This window comes from Haliotis asinina, chromosome 12 (assembly GCF_037392515.1).
Source record: "Haliotis asinina isolate JCU_RB_2024 chromosome 12, JCU_Hal_asi_v2, whole genome shotgun sequence".
NCBI lineage: Eukaryota > Metazoa > Mollusca > Gastropoda > Lepetellida > Haliotidae > Haliotis > Haliotis asinina.
This window is the reverse complement of record NC_090291.1, coordinates 47,294,215-47,309,509: the sequence shown is the minus strand read 5'-3', so window position 1 is coordinate 47,309,509 and position 15,295 is coordinate 47,294,215. Positions and strand designations below refer to the sequence as shown.

Below are 15,295 nucleotides of genomic sequence, written 5' to 3'. Positions count from 1 at the left end.
ATTTGCACATACTTTCGCAAACTTTCGCGACTACTGCCTTTCTTGGCACTGGCAAGCTCGGTTATAACGACGGCCTAGCTGATTGGTTACTGTGAGAATGTGAAGCCAGCAAAGGGAGGTAATAAAATTATCGGGCCGACTCGTAGATGCGTCCAGGGTATAGCGGAGACTTATCGGAACGTATACCCTGGAGATATCGAGGATGAATGGATTGGTGTCTCAAGTCACATACAAACGGAAAGGGGCGAGTGGTGACGAACGTGAACACTGCCCAAGACTCGGAATGACACAAATCGGTCCGATCAAGAAAGATTCGGTTTACCGAATCACGTGATATGTCTTTGTTACCCCGGCACGTGATTTTGTCATGTGACTCCGTGCACGTGATTGGATTGATAGACTAGTAAAGGGGCTGTCAGGACGTTATCTACACAGTAGTACAGTAAGAATTCTCACGCCCGTCTGCTCACAAGAGGTAGGTTATCTCTACTGATAATCGGTTCGAGTTGAAACACTCATTAGCACTGGCATTAGATCTTGCAATGTCGATCGTCATTGTATAACATGATGAATCACGTTCAGTTTCGTGGCTACGTTAAAACATGAATCTGTTTATGTTATCAATACCTTAGACATATTAGAAGCGCATGCTTTCAGCAGATAGTCCGGTAGACTGGGCCCGGATCATGAATATTTATATTGGGAGGAGATTGCGTAAAAATTGTGGTGCCAATGTTATTTGTCATCAAGTTCGTTTTGGTAATATCATTATGTAGAACACTAGATATGTATATGGAAACAGAAAGTATATATATTAATGAATGAGTCTACATTTGACTTTGATAAACGATGACGGATAAACCACCCCTTTATACATTCTGTACAGTATAAATTACTACTATAATTTGGTGTGTCCTTCCATTTCTTTAAAAATGAATGTAAAAATAATTTTGTAATCAGGGTTTTCCCACTAGTCCAGCATGTGTTGTTTAAAGGTTCTAGATCAGTGGAGCACGATAAGCCCTGAGAACAAAAGGTGAACTTCTTATTTTGCTCCCCTGTCTGTCTGTAATATTTGGTCAACTAAGCCGGTCAGAGGATATCTGGTTAACCAATATTTAATAATGGCTTTAAAAAAAACTTTTTTATCTATGGATGCATAAAGCTATTTCATTTTTCATATTGCATATATTGCATAGCACTTTCACAGTTACACAGTTAATTCATGCATTTCATCACCATTTTTTGTATACATGTATACATTTACTGCACATTGGTTCATTCATTTTTCATAGTGCATAGCAGTTATAAATACACAGTCACATGCAATTATTGTATTGCATACAATACATTTGTACATCAATTCTAGATCACTAGTACCCAGTTAAATGTGATACTGCATCAAGATATTCCTTAACAATTTTGTCTCCGTTGACATGTTGTCGCTTGTACACAGACAAGGCATTATCCATTTCCGCTTATGAGGAGGTTTGGAACCATCACCGTGAAGCTGCAGTGTGCCGGCCTCCGTGTATGCCTGCTCATTTTTTTAAAGTCTATGAATGTAAGAATGTTCGGATGTGAGTCGGGTATTTGAAGGCTAAGCTTCCAGTGCCAGCCTTCCACATGGTTGATGGTGCGTGGCCCTACTGTGTTATAATGGTTCCACAAACATCGTCCATGGTTTCCTTCCACCCAAAACCTTGGCATTGACTTCTTGCTTTAAAGTTTGCCACCAAACATCACTCACAAGATGAAGAGGCACTAGCTATTGCTTGTCACAGGAGGGGCACAGCAGTGTTCTTGTAGTCATTTGTCAAGTGTTACTTCTGAACATTCTTCCACACAGCTTTGCCATTATGAAAGAAATATCCTTTCAATTCACATGAGGGAAAGACTCTTTTCAGGGCATTCTGGACAGCAAACTCATAGTCGGTAAAAAGGTTTTCTGGTTCAATGCGGAGGTTCAGTTGATTTGCTCACATGTTGATTAAGTCAAAGAACCGATTGCATGTCAGCTCTGACTTTCTTGACAGAAGTCCATACACTAAGGGAAACATCTTGTCATTTACAAAGGCGAACCATATTCACTTTATCATGTTAGTAGGATAAACACTGCAGCCATGTCCGCTTGTCTGATATGGTGAGCGGTGTTCACTAAACCCCTGGCCGGCTGGGTGAAGGGGGACCTTTTTTCATAGGGATCAACAAACTTAGCACAACCATTCACCCACAACTCTTAATCCGCTTAGCCTGCCAGACAAGTGGAAATAACCTATTTTAATCAGACAGTAATTGTTAGAATGTGTCCCCAGTCCTCAGAATTAACTTTCGTTAGTTTCAGTTCTGTAAACTAATTACAGTGCAAACATGGCATGTATCTGTTGACACTTACATTGTTAATTGTAACAACGTGTCAAAGCCTTTTTGAATGTGCCAGTAATTAAATCCTCCTACTGTTTCGGTTTTATGTTCATTATCAGATTGTCCTGTATTGTAATTAATTACTAATGACTAAACCAAGAGCGTGGCATGTGACATTCGCTACATAGCTTTGTTCTGGAAGCAGTCCCTTGTGTAGTGAACATTGTGGATAATTACAAGGCCTCATTGTTACTTTCTTGATTTTGAGATCATGATACATTTTTTTTAAGAATCCCAGCATAAGTTACTAGGGGTTCAGCATATCAAAGCTGCGTCACAACACTTGTTAGAGTAATGTGTGAAGCAAAGAGACACTACCAACAATCTTCCTTGAGCATGTTAAGTAGCCAGTTGGGCATGAATAATTTAATCTTGTTCCTCAAAGAACTACACATTTATGTTACTGTAGCAAGATTGAATCGCACTGACAACTAGTTGTCAACTAGTCTCTGATGTTTCTAGTCAGTGTAATTTTCATGTGTTATTGTTTCCAAACCTACAACTTGTGTCTTCTCAACAGGGCTTTGAAATGGAAATTTTACTTCTTTTAACATATACTTTTTTCTCCCTCTGAATTGTAGACTTAATAAGATGGCTCCAAGCTTCCTAGCACTGGTTGCCATGGCAACAGTGTGTTGTGCTGTGGTTCCGGAAGATGAAATAAAAATGATGCCTGGCTTAAGCAAGCAACCGCCATTCAAACAGTACTCAGGGTACCTCAAAGCATCTGGCACAAAGAAATTGCACTACTGGTGAGTATGATTTCATTTTGTTTAAATTCAAAAATAATTTTAAACTATAACCATTGTATAGATCAGTTAATGTGAGTATAAGTTCTTTGGGTGTAAGTGAATCAGGAAATATACATATCTTTTAAAAGTGATGGATCTTTAGTATGTATAAGTGTGTCTCAGTGTGTTTGTTTTGATACATGGTGTTCAGTTAGGTAATGACCGCCAGGTGCTGTCATCTGGGTACCTGCCATTAGGTGCCAGCCCTCCACTATTACCACACTGTTACTGGATTACCTCCCCTGAGGGGCAAGCCATGTCCTGTCACCAGGGAACCTGCCATATAGCGCCAACTATGTAATAACACTTGGTTACCTCCCTTGAGGTGCCAGCCCTGGGTGTCGCCAGGACATCTGCCATTAGGTGCCAGCCATGTGTTGTCACCAGGGTGCTTATCATTAGGTGCCAGCCATGTGCTGTAACCAGGGTTCCTATCATTAGGTGCCAGCCATGTGTTGTCACCAGGGTGCCTGCCATTAGGGGCCAGCCATGTGCTATCACCAGGGTACCTGCCATTAGGGGCCAGCCATGTGCTATCACCAGGGTACCTGCCATTAGGGGCCAGCCATGTGTTGTCACCAGGGTATCTGCCATTAGGTGCCACATATGTGTTGTCACCAGGGTACCTGCCACATTTACACTACTATGTAGAGACTATGTCTGGAAGTACACAAGGACTTCTCATGCATGATGATCTGTATGCACCAGGGTTCCAGCATATGTAATGGTGCAGTGTTGTTGCAGGTTTGTGGAATCTATGAACAACCCTGCTACTGACCCAGTTGTGCTGTGGCTCAATGGCGGTCCGGGTTGCAGCTCAGACCTAGGACTTCTGACAGAAAACGGACCTTTCAGGGTAAGTGACGATAAACATAGGGAGAAATGTTGTTGATATCAGTCATATATTAAATGAGCTGTACTCTCTATTATATATTACAGGGATATGATTAAAGAGATGTCAGCAGGGTTTCAGTGTATTGACAAATGAAAGCATGGGGGCTAGAAGGATGGCAACTAGATTATTTAAGAAAACAAACATTGTTAACCAGAGTTAAAATATCATTTTTTACCCCGTAACATCTGAAGTATTTGAAAACTGTACACAGTGTTGGCCATTTTCTGTTTTTCACCTGACATTGTTTTCGCCTGACTGTGACCAGACCAACTGGAAAAATCTGTATTCAAACTGGCAAAATCTACTAACAATCGTTTGACATGTTTAATTTCATTACATGTGTTAATAACATGACAATACTTGGATTAGCAGTGTTTTCACAATTTGTGAAACTAAAATCCGTTCACCTCCAGTATCCTAAAAGTTCGAAAATGACAAAGTATACTGAACATCAAAAGAAACATAATTTTCAAAAAAATGAAGTGCCGTAGAAGTAAGGGTTCATGCTTATGTGTTCTGTTGAAAAACTTCCCCGAAAGCCAGAATTGTGTTCCTTTTGGTATTCAGTATATGTAGTTAGAAGGACATGATATTTACAATATTTCCTGAATAACTATTCCAGGTGATGCCTGATGGGAAGACTGTGACGTACAGTAAGACCAGCTGGTCATCAGTAAGTAGTTGATATGCAGTGATACTCACTAAGACGTACATCCAGTTCTTAAAACTGTTCACACGGAAAACCTGGACTAAGAGTTGGTCCCATTGAAAACATGTACACCCTGCCTCACTGTATATTGAAATGTAATGAACTACATCCTTTACAGTGATCCTGACAATTTTGGCATTCATTGTTTGTCCCAAATGGTTGTCACAAGAGACGATAACATGGATCGATCGTTCAACATGTATGACATCTTAGTTGTTTGTCATATGAGGTCATATGAGTTAGCTTTATATTAATATAATGTTAATTACAATTCACCTGACAAAAGAGCAAGGAACATCCCAGAAACTTAAATGAAGAACATGAATGACATAAATGAAGAACAATTTGGAAGAATATTTGCCTTTTACTTGTTTGTCATTATATCAAGATATCTTGGAAGTGTAAGTGATTGTATCAATCATTGATTGTCCTGGTTTCAGACTGGATCATCAACGGCCATTGAGTTTAATGTTGCTACATGTAATGCCAAGTAACCATATTAAACACAACCATGATATGGCCTGTTTAGTTGTATGCCATTAATGATGTGTACCATTTTTATGATGCTAAGTTTGTTGCTGTAGGTGGCCAATATGCTATGGCTAGAGGCACCTGCAGGTGTGGGGTTCTCCTACTCCGATGACAAGAATTACACAACAGATGATAACGAGGTGAGTCTGTTTTTCATCCAACGAAAGATAAGGCAATTTACATCTGCTCGTCCTCACACAGCTGCTTGTCTGCTTTTGATCTTTTATCACAAAAAGATAAGGTCATGTAATGTCTGCTCTTGAGAAACACCCAAGTATGGCCGTGAACATTTGTTGTTCACCTCCCCAAAGATAGGCCTATGTACATCTGCTCTTCAAGCACACGCAGATGGGGCCATGTATGTCTACTCTTCAACCAAACTAAGATAGGGGCATATGTGTCTGTTCTTGAACCACACAAAGATAGGTCTGTGTATGTCTACTCTTCAACCACACATGGATAGAGGCAGATGTGTCTTCTCTTCAACCAGTCATAGATGGGGTCATGTACATCTGTTCTCTAACCACACAAAGATTCGGACATATGTCTGTTCTTCAGCCACACACAGATAGGTCCATGTATGTCTGCTATTCAACCACACAAAGATACATCCACAGATGTCTGCTTCAAACACACAAAGGTAGGTCCATGCATGTCTGCTCTTCAACCATACAAAGATAGGTCCATGTATGTCTGCTCTTCAACCACACATAGATAGGTGCAGGTACATCATCTCGTCAACCACACATAGATAGGTGCAGGTACATCATCTCTTCAACCACACATAGATAGGTCCATGTATGGCTGCTCTTAAACCACACATAGATAGGTGCAGGTACATCATCTCTTCAACCACACATAGATGGGGCCATGTATGTCTGCTCTTCAACCATACATAGATAGGTGCAGGTACATCATCTCGTCAACCATACATAGATAGGTGCAGGTACATCATCTCGTCAACCACACATAGATAGGTGCAGGTACATCATCTCGTCAACCACACAAAGATAGGTGCTGGTACATCATCTCTTCAACCACACACAGATGGGGCCATGTATGTCTGCTCTTCAGCCATACAAAGATAGGGGCATGTGTCTGTTCTTCAACCACACATACGTTGGGGCAGGTAAGTCTGCTGGTCAACCACACAGATAGTGAGTGAGTTTGCTTTTACACTGTTTCTAGCAATATTACAGCAATATCACAGTGGAGGACACCAGCAATGGGCTTCACACATTTTACCCATTTGGGAAACGGAACCTGTGCCTTCAGCATGATTAGTGAACACTAAAATCACTGGGTCACCCCACTCCTTTATAACATCCAGTCTAAGTAAACTTAATCTGAGTACTTTTCGTTACTCTCCACTACTCAGTCTGACAGAACCTAGTAGGATGTAACCTTTGAGACTGACCAGTCAGAACACAGCTTACCAAATTGCAAAATACCTTTTGAACTTTTACCTCAGAAAGTTTTTACCCGAACAATTCCGAATGCTATTTTCCATACGATCGCTACCAGGTAATGCACATGGAGCATGTTACAATACTGTCAACAGTGAGTAAACAGTCACTGAAAATACTGTTTTGTCAGTATTCAAAGATGTCAGCTTGCGGAAATATTAGCTAATGGTAACCATGTTATCAGAAAGCCCTAAGCACATGCACTGCAGGTCAAATACCTGTGTTTTGTGCAGATTTTCGTTTATTGAGGATCAGTGTGAGTGACTAGCAAATTTTTTAAGTCCCACCAACCTTAGACAGTAGCAGTTGTCTGATTGGTTAAATCCGTCAGGCCTTCTCACGTTTGATTGGATGGTCATAGGTCACTCAAAGGTTACCTGACGCGACATCTTACTAGGTTTTGTTAGACTCAGTAGTGGAGTATAACGAGAGGTACTGAGGCTAAGTTTACTTAGACTGGAATAACATCACTCTGAACATTTACAGTATCTATTTGTAGCATCCACTATGTCTTTAACGAGGCTCTGCATGTCACACTGATTTCAGGTTGCCCACGACAACTATCTGGCCCTCAAGGACTTCTTCTCCAAGTACCAGAACTACTCGAAGAATGACTTCTTCATCACTGGAGAGAGCTATGGAGGCATCTATGTGCCAACCCTCAGTTCCCTGGTGGTAGACGACAAAGAAATCAACTTCAAGGTAAAATGATCTACTCATAGTACATGCTGATATTTTTTAAGTTAATGTGCACACCTAAAATTTGAAAGATCTAAATGTCCCTGTCTTGCATTAATACTGTCATAGAACACGCTTGCATGGAAATGCTTGGGTTTGTTGGCCTAAAAATAGTGGCCTCAGGGAATAAAAATGTCTTGAAATTGATGGGACTTAGGAATAGTGAGTCAGTCAGTGGGTTTATGCTGCTCTGAGTGATGTTCTAGCAATATCACAATGAGGTGCATCTAATATGAGCTTCACAAATTGTACCCACATGGGGAATCAAGCCCGAGTGTTTCTGGGTGATGAGTGAACACTTAAACAACTTGGCTGACACTCCCCTGGAATAACCAATGTAGTTTTAACACCAGACTAAGTACTTTTCTATGTACCATATTCAGGTGCTTTACACAAGTCTAGAGCGCCATTTCAACAGTCACTAACGACACTTGGTGAAATCACTGACATCAGTAAAAACAACCAGAATTATAAACAACACTATTTTGGGTTTAGACACTTACTCTCAGTCACAGCCAATTCGCCCAGACCCCAAAACACCATTGATACTAAAGCAGGGGCTCCTTTCAAAGTATCCTTTACTTAAGGTTAACCGTGACTCCCATTCTTTAACATGGGACTAAGTGACCCGCGAAGGTCCCAGGGTAGAATAGGCCTTCAGCAACCCATGTTTGCCATGAAAGGCGACTATGCTTGTCGTAAGAGGCAACTAACAGGATTGGGTGGTCAGACCCACTGACTTGGTTGACACATGTCATCAGTTCCCAGTTGTGCAAATCAATGCTCATGTTGTTGGTCACTGGATTGTCTGGTCCAGACTCGATTATTTACAGACCACCACCATATAGCTGGAATATTGCTGAGTGCAGCGTAAAACTGAACTCACTCACTTACTCACTTGGACTACCTTAGTGACTTATGATCACCTAAGTGCTTTGTGAAAGTGGCCCAGAACTGGCAGTCACTGAGAGTCTTAGCATGTCCATGTTTGTTTTTCAGGGTATGGGAATTGGTAATGGACTCTCAAATAACAAATTCAATGACAACTCCCTCCTCTACTTTGCCTACTACCATGGACTGATTGGAGACAGGTGTGGTATTCCATGTGGTATTTCTCTTTAGGCATATCAATCCACACCTTTTTGATGATAAACTGATGTTGCAGAGCCATTTTCCTATAAAAGCAGTAGAATCAGTCACAATATGACCGAATCAAATCATCTGTCATGTACTGTTTGTCCTACTGTAGAGAATGTTGTACCTTTTAGGACGCTTTATTGACATAAATTAGGATCAATTCTTATTGTTTTTACCAAGTCTTTGCTTGATATGTTGTTCGCTTTGGCCATGGTGATATGTGGTATTTAACTTATATTATAAGATGAGATGACTATGTTCTAATGCTGGGATAACCATTAACTCAAACTAAAATCCAAAATATTTCAGCTGAGACATGTTGAGGTCATGTGGTATGTGTTCGGTTTCAGTGCATTCAAGGACCTACAGAAGTTTTGCTGTTCAACCAACTCCACTGAGAGGTGTTACTTCACGGATATGATGCAGGATCCCCAGTGTCAGAAAGTGGTAGGTCGAGCATTTCAGACAGTTGTATTCCTTAAGAGGAGCTTTCATGACAGAAGAGATCCTCAGTTGTATTCCTGACAAGAAGGGCAGATGAGGGAAGGGCAGTCTGGAGTGAAGCTCATACTCTCGGACATTGCCATGTGACCCAGATCTGACTATTTCCCTTCTCACATGTTACAGGAATATAATACTTAAATACTTAAGCACAGAAATATTTTACCATTTGATCACCATTCTGATGCCCAAACAAGATCGCTTCATCATCCTCCATGTTCTAGTCTTTGAATGGCATTTAGAAGATACACACGAAAGGAAGATAGTTTTATCGATGTCAGCATCTTTGTTGTGAGGAACACAACATGTCCGAGTTTCCATTTACTCTGCCAGGTGAATGAGGTTTATGGATGACAACTTCTTTGTTTACTTGATGAAAGAGTAAGGATATACCCTTAAACATTGCATTCCTAAAGAGGTTGACGTTTGTAAAACTTTCTTCCAATATCTGACTTTTGTTTCCAGGTGACAGCAGCATCCAGTGTTGTGTATGCTGGGGGCCTGAATATCTACAACCTCTACGGGGAGTGTGCTGGAGGTGTGATGTCCAGGAAGAGACCCAACTCTGACGTTCTGGAATCCTCTAACTTTGGCTATCCATTCGGATTTCTGGACACCATCAGGAAAGATAGAATGGTAACCTCAGTCAGACAAATGTTGTGCATCCAATGATACTAGTTACAATCTAGACTGACACTTACCATTCTAAGGACTTCCATTCCATCATTCAAATGACTGTTTACGATTTTCAGAATACTCTGATTATTTTCACAAGGTTCTCAAGAAGTAACATTTTACAGTGGAAGCTGTCAAAACCAACAGCTGTCCAATTGGGCAAGTTGTCAACACCAGCATAAAATCTCAGTCCCAACCATGGCTTATACATTATCAGCTCTAAAATCCAGCACTTTGTGTAAACCGATTATTTCTTCAGTCCCTTTGAGTGCCAGTTTAGATAGCTTCCACTATACATTTCATTTTGAAACCAAAGAATAATGATGATAATCAATTAATACAGTTAATTGATACAATACAGTTCCAGAGATAACTTGTTTCAGTGACATTATGATGAAGGGGACACTTTGATGGATAGACACCTTCTTTATTGCAATAGATTCCTATGATTTTGTTGACTGCTTGAATCCTCTGTTCATTATATGCTTAATAACAGTGTCAGGATATACTCTGGAACATCGCATTTGTTGCAATAAAAAGTTGTCTATCCATACAATTTTTCCTTTTCAATTCCAGATATATCAACAGTTACAGTCGGAAATTATGCAGTAGTTAAGGCATGACAGATTAACTATTGTTGTCAGAAGCCTTAACTTATTTTGCATAGTATACCTTCATAATGTTGTTCAGTGTTTGTTGATGTACCAATCTTTCTGTGTGTCGATATTGCTGAAGCAGGTGACTTTGCTGTTACAGCGTATGAAGTCTGCTTCTAAGCTGAAATTGGACCCTCCATGTATCGATGCCAGGAATGTGGCTATGTATCTAAACTCAGAGGAGGTAAGGACAGCCCTCCACATCCCCAGTGTGGTTCAGCAGTGGGAGACATGTAGCGGGGACGTCGGCAGCCACTACATCAGAGTCTACGATGAAGTATCTGCACAGTACAAGAAGATTCTTGCCGCAGGGGTAAGTTTTGGAGGAAGATCCGGGTTACATTTAGTCTTCAGCAGCTTATGCAAGTTGTGAGAGGCAACCAACAGAATCAGGTCATCAGGCTAGTTGATTTGGTTGACACGTGTCAATTTTCATTGTATCCCAATTGAGTAAAGCAACTCTCATGCTGTTGATCACCTGATTGTCTGGTTCAGACTTGATTATTTACAGACCATCACCATTCAGCTGCAACAGTATTAAGTGCAGCACTAAACAACAAACACATATATATTGTAAGTCCTTTTCTTCTCTATGGAGATAGAATGGCTGGTTTCCAGCATTCTGCATAACATGCCGTCATCTGTGCCATCCTCGGTAAACGATTGATTTCTTGCTCAGGATTTGTGATTGTGCGTCATTATACCCTGATATTAAGAGATTTGGACTGGCTAAGAAAGGATTCCTTAATTGTAATTAGTTTTTTATATTGCTGGTCTCTAAAAATTGTTTTCAAGAAATGGTAAAATAATTCTGTTGGTTTGCCGTGGAGTATGATATACAGGATCTCCTTTTTTTCAGAAACGAGTGCTGGTATACAATGGTGATGTCGACATGGCTTGCAATTTCCTCGGCGATGAATGGTTCGTGGACGGTCTTGGCATACAGGTGAGAATACTGGACTATATTCAGAATATCTGGCCATGCTTTATGGAGTGTACATCCATACATCTTTTCCGTGGCTCTTGCAGTTTGTGCCAAAAAACTGAATTCACGCGAAAACATAAGCCCCACAATGCTAACTTAACTTAAGTTTTCCAACATAATAGCAAAGCCTGTGCTTGTTGTTGTTTCAGATGACCAGGCTTATTGAGTCGGTAAATGCATGTCATTGTATCCCAGTGGCTTAGATCAATACTCATGATATCAATCACTGGTTTGACTTGTCCAGTCATGATTATTACCCTCATGGTATAGCTGAATAAATGCTGAGTGTGTTGTCAAATACGCCAAATGTAATGCTGACTCCTGTGTCCCATAGTTTCATATTGCTGGAATAGTCATAGGCGGCATGTAAGAAAACTTCTCTGTCACTTAGCCTTAGATGTGAAAAGTACATTGGAAAATCGCAGAAAGTGGGTACCCAGTGGGATAACTCATGTGACTACTAACCTTCTGTTGCCTACGTGGCAGCTCAGGTTATCCGGGGTAATAATGTGATCTGATTGATAGCGCAATGAGAATTCATCCAATAAATGTCATGTAGTACATTATAAATGCACTTATTATATGTGTGACTTTTTATTATTGTGTTATAATGAAAGGAATTACTGATACTTGACTAGGCAGCTCTTGGTCCCGATTAATGATGTGGAAGTGTATGTATTGATCTGAATATAGAGGATAGTGTTGGCAAGGACATTGGACTTCATTGTGTATCATGTTTCAGACACCGTCCGCCAGGAAGGAGTGGTTCTATAAGGCAGAGGATGGCACAAAACAAGTGGCAGGGTTTTTTAAGCAGTTCGACAATCTTTCCCTCGTTACTGTCAGGGTAAGTCCTACTTATGCCAGTGAGTGGGTGCCATATAAGGATGTGAGAGCCACATTAGCTTGGTGTGCCTAGTGACTGCAATAGTTGTATGATCCCAAAGGAGTTGAAATTAATAACTGTGCCATTTGAGACTGACAACCAGTGATCAAGGGCAAAACAAATGCATATACATCACTATGAAAGTTGGCATCATATCCCAATTGTGTAGACTGGTGTTCATGATGTTGATAACTGGAATGTCTGGTCCACACTCAATTACTTACAGACTGCCTCCGTATAGCTTGAATATTGTTGAGTGTGGTCTACAACTGAACTCACTCATTCACTCATATCTCTACAATCACATTGGAAGTGAAGTTCAGCTCCATTCCACTTTTCCTGTAATGTATATTTAAATAACTATAATATGACTGATGCTTTGACGATGTGACTTAGTTCCACTTAAGCGCTTGTCCCTATGCTTCATGGGAACAGTTTTGTTTGAGCAGTGCGAATGTCTGGTATATGAGGTATTATCTGGCAGAAATAGCACATGCTGAACACACATATAAATATTGATGTTATGTTGCAGGGAGCCGGTCACATGGTGCCCACAGATCGGCCTGTTCCAGGGCTGGAGATGTTCAAGAGCTTCATCAAAGGCCAGCCTCTTGTATAACTCTCCTCTCCATACTTTCATTAAATGGTTTCTTAGTTTGGCAAACAAACATACTAGTCGGCGATAATCTAGAGTGTCTCCATTCATTATCTTACGCTTTGGAAGAATGCTAATTGAAACAATCATGTAGGGGAAATTGTGTAAAGTTACTAATTGGAGAGATGTCAAATTGATGTCACTTCCCAAACGTTGAATGTCTTCAGGGTATTAATGATAGAATGGAGATTAAAATTCTATATGTTCTAATTCTATATAATAACGGAATTTACTGGAATTTGTCAAGGGAAAGACCAAGATATTTCAAAGTGAAAATTTGTTATGTGTTCACTGCGGTAAGCATTTTAGGAAGGGCAGAAATGACTGTTCATCCCATGTGTCAATTTTAGGCAGCTGAATGTGATACTGTACATATAGAGGTTCACTGAGCGATAGATGGATGCTAGTGTGTTTAAGATTACCATATTATGATTGTACTGCACGCAAACTGTTTTTGTAACTAATTCATTCCAGTACAGTTGTATTAACAACAACGACGTTTCCATGGTATCATACCCACTGATGTCACTTGATTCTAGTTCCTATGATCGCAGACATACTTACACAGTGTATTTACAAAGGATCAGCACAAAGCAAATTTTAGCTGTTTTCTAAGGAGAAGTCTTGTTTTCACATTGTGCTTTTAGCATCTAGAGTGGAAGGTTTACAAAATATTAATCTTTTATCATTCAAAGCATTTTTATCAGACAACTTTATAAATATTGTAAACTGACTCGAATTTATGGTGATGATTTTCTACAAGTGCTTTTAGCAGGCCTAGGTTAAGGATGTCCTTGTGTATTTTAGTTCCACAATGTTGAAACCTTTCAATTTTTTATCCCCTCAACGCTTTGTGGTCAGTGTTTACTGATCAGGTTGATGCCTAGGCTGTGGTTCCCCGTCCACATATCAACCTGAATATTGTCTCAGGGGGTATTGGTAAAGGGACTGATATGTTTTAAACTTCAATTTGTGGCTGAATATCATATTTTGTATAAATTCATGTTTTTATGTTTTAAGTTAAGATTATTTTATGAATAAACTCTTACAACACATTTAATATTTAGTTTCTTCTTATTTCTGATATCCGAGAATTGCACGCCTTGGAAGAGTAAATCACACTATCACACTATCACACTATCACACTATCACACTATCAGACCTTCAGTGAGAGAGTTACACCTCTCATACTGCTGGGGATGGAGTGTCCAGCATTGTGCCTGTATACATTGTTGTTTAATGCAATATTCCAGCGGTTGTAAATAGTCAAGTCTGGTCCAGACAATCCAGGGATCAATATCATGAGCATCATTCTACACAAGTGAGATACAAGTCAGTGAGTCTCACCATATGATCCTGTTGGTCGCCTTTTACATGAACATCAGTTACTGAAGACAAATTCAGAACTCAGAATCTGTGTCCGGTTAGAATTTGTCTTCAGTAACCCATGGTTAAAGAGATTGAATGGTGATAATCGATGAACTGGGTGACAAAGTCATGTCATTGTATCTTAGTTGCATAGATGGATACTCATGCTGTTGATTACTGGATTGTTTGTTTATATACAGACCACCACCATGTGGATGGATTTGACAAGAAACAAACAAACAGACATGGTGTCCAGCATACTGCCAGTATCGTTGGTGTCCACCATAAAACCTGTATCAGGTATGTCCAACATACAGTCGGTGTCCAACATATAGCTGTTATCAGTCATGTCCAGCATACAATCGGGTTGGTTTTATCCAGTGTATAGTCAACACTGGTTGTGTCCAGCATACAGCCGGCATCAGTGGTGTCCAACATACAGCCGGCATCAGTGGTGCCCAGCATACAGCCGACATCAGTGGTGTCCAGCATACATACAGCCGGCATCAGTGGTGTCCAGCATACAGCCGGCATCAGTGGTGTCCAGCATACAGCTGACATCAGTCGTGTCCAGCATACAGCCAGTATTCGTCATGTCCAACATACAGCAGATATCGGTGGTGTCCAACATATAGTTGGTATCAGTCATGTCCAGCATACAACCGGGTTGGGTGGTGTCCAGTCAAAACTGCTTGTGTCTGGCATACAGCTGTTCTCAGTGGTGTCCAGCATATAGCCGGCATCAGTGGTGTCCAACATACAGCCTGTATCAGTCATGTCCAGCATACAGTCGGTTTCAGTGGTGTCCAGCATACAGTCGGTTTCAGTGGTGTCCAGCATACAGTCGGTTTCAGTGGTGTCCAGTAAGCAGAGCTCTA

The 15,295-nt window shown here is 40.5% G+C and overlaps 1 protein-coding gene across 1 annotated transcript; it reads left to right on the top strand.

Annotated features, from left to right (window-relative positions):
• The first annotated feature begins 112 nt into the window (after nt 1–112).
• On the top strand, nt 113–14,109 carry LOC137258081 (lysosomal protective protein-like). The gene is made up of 13 exons (XM_067795634.1): nt 113–475; nt 3,006–3,176; nt 3,960–4,071; nt 4,733–4,783; nt 5,404–5,490; nt 7,363–7,518; nt 8,554–8,645; nt 9,042–9,138; nt 9,658–9,828; nt 10,624–10,836; nt 11,383–11,469; nt 12,251–12,355; nt 12,927–14,109. Exons 2-13 carry the CDS (start codon nt 3,016–3,018, stop codon nt 13,011–13,013), a joined length of 1,419 nt encoding a protein of 472 aa, XP_067651735.1. The 5' UTR covers nt 113–475; nt 3,006–3,015; the 3' UTR covers nt 13,014–14,109.
• The last annotated feature ends 1,186 nt before the right edge of the window (nt 14,110–15,295 follow it).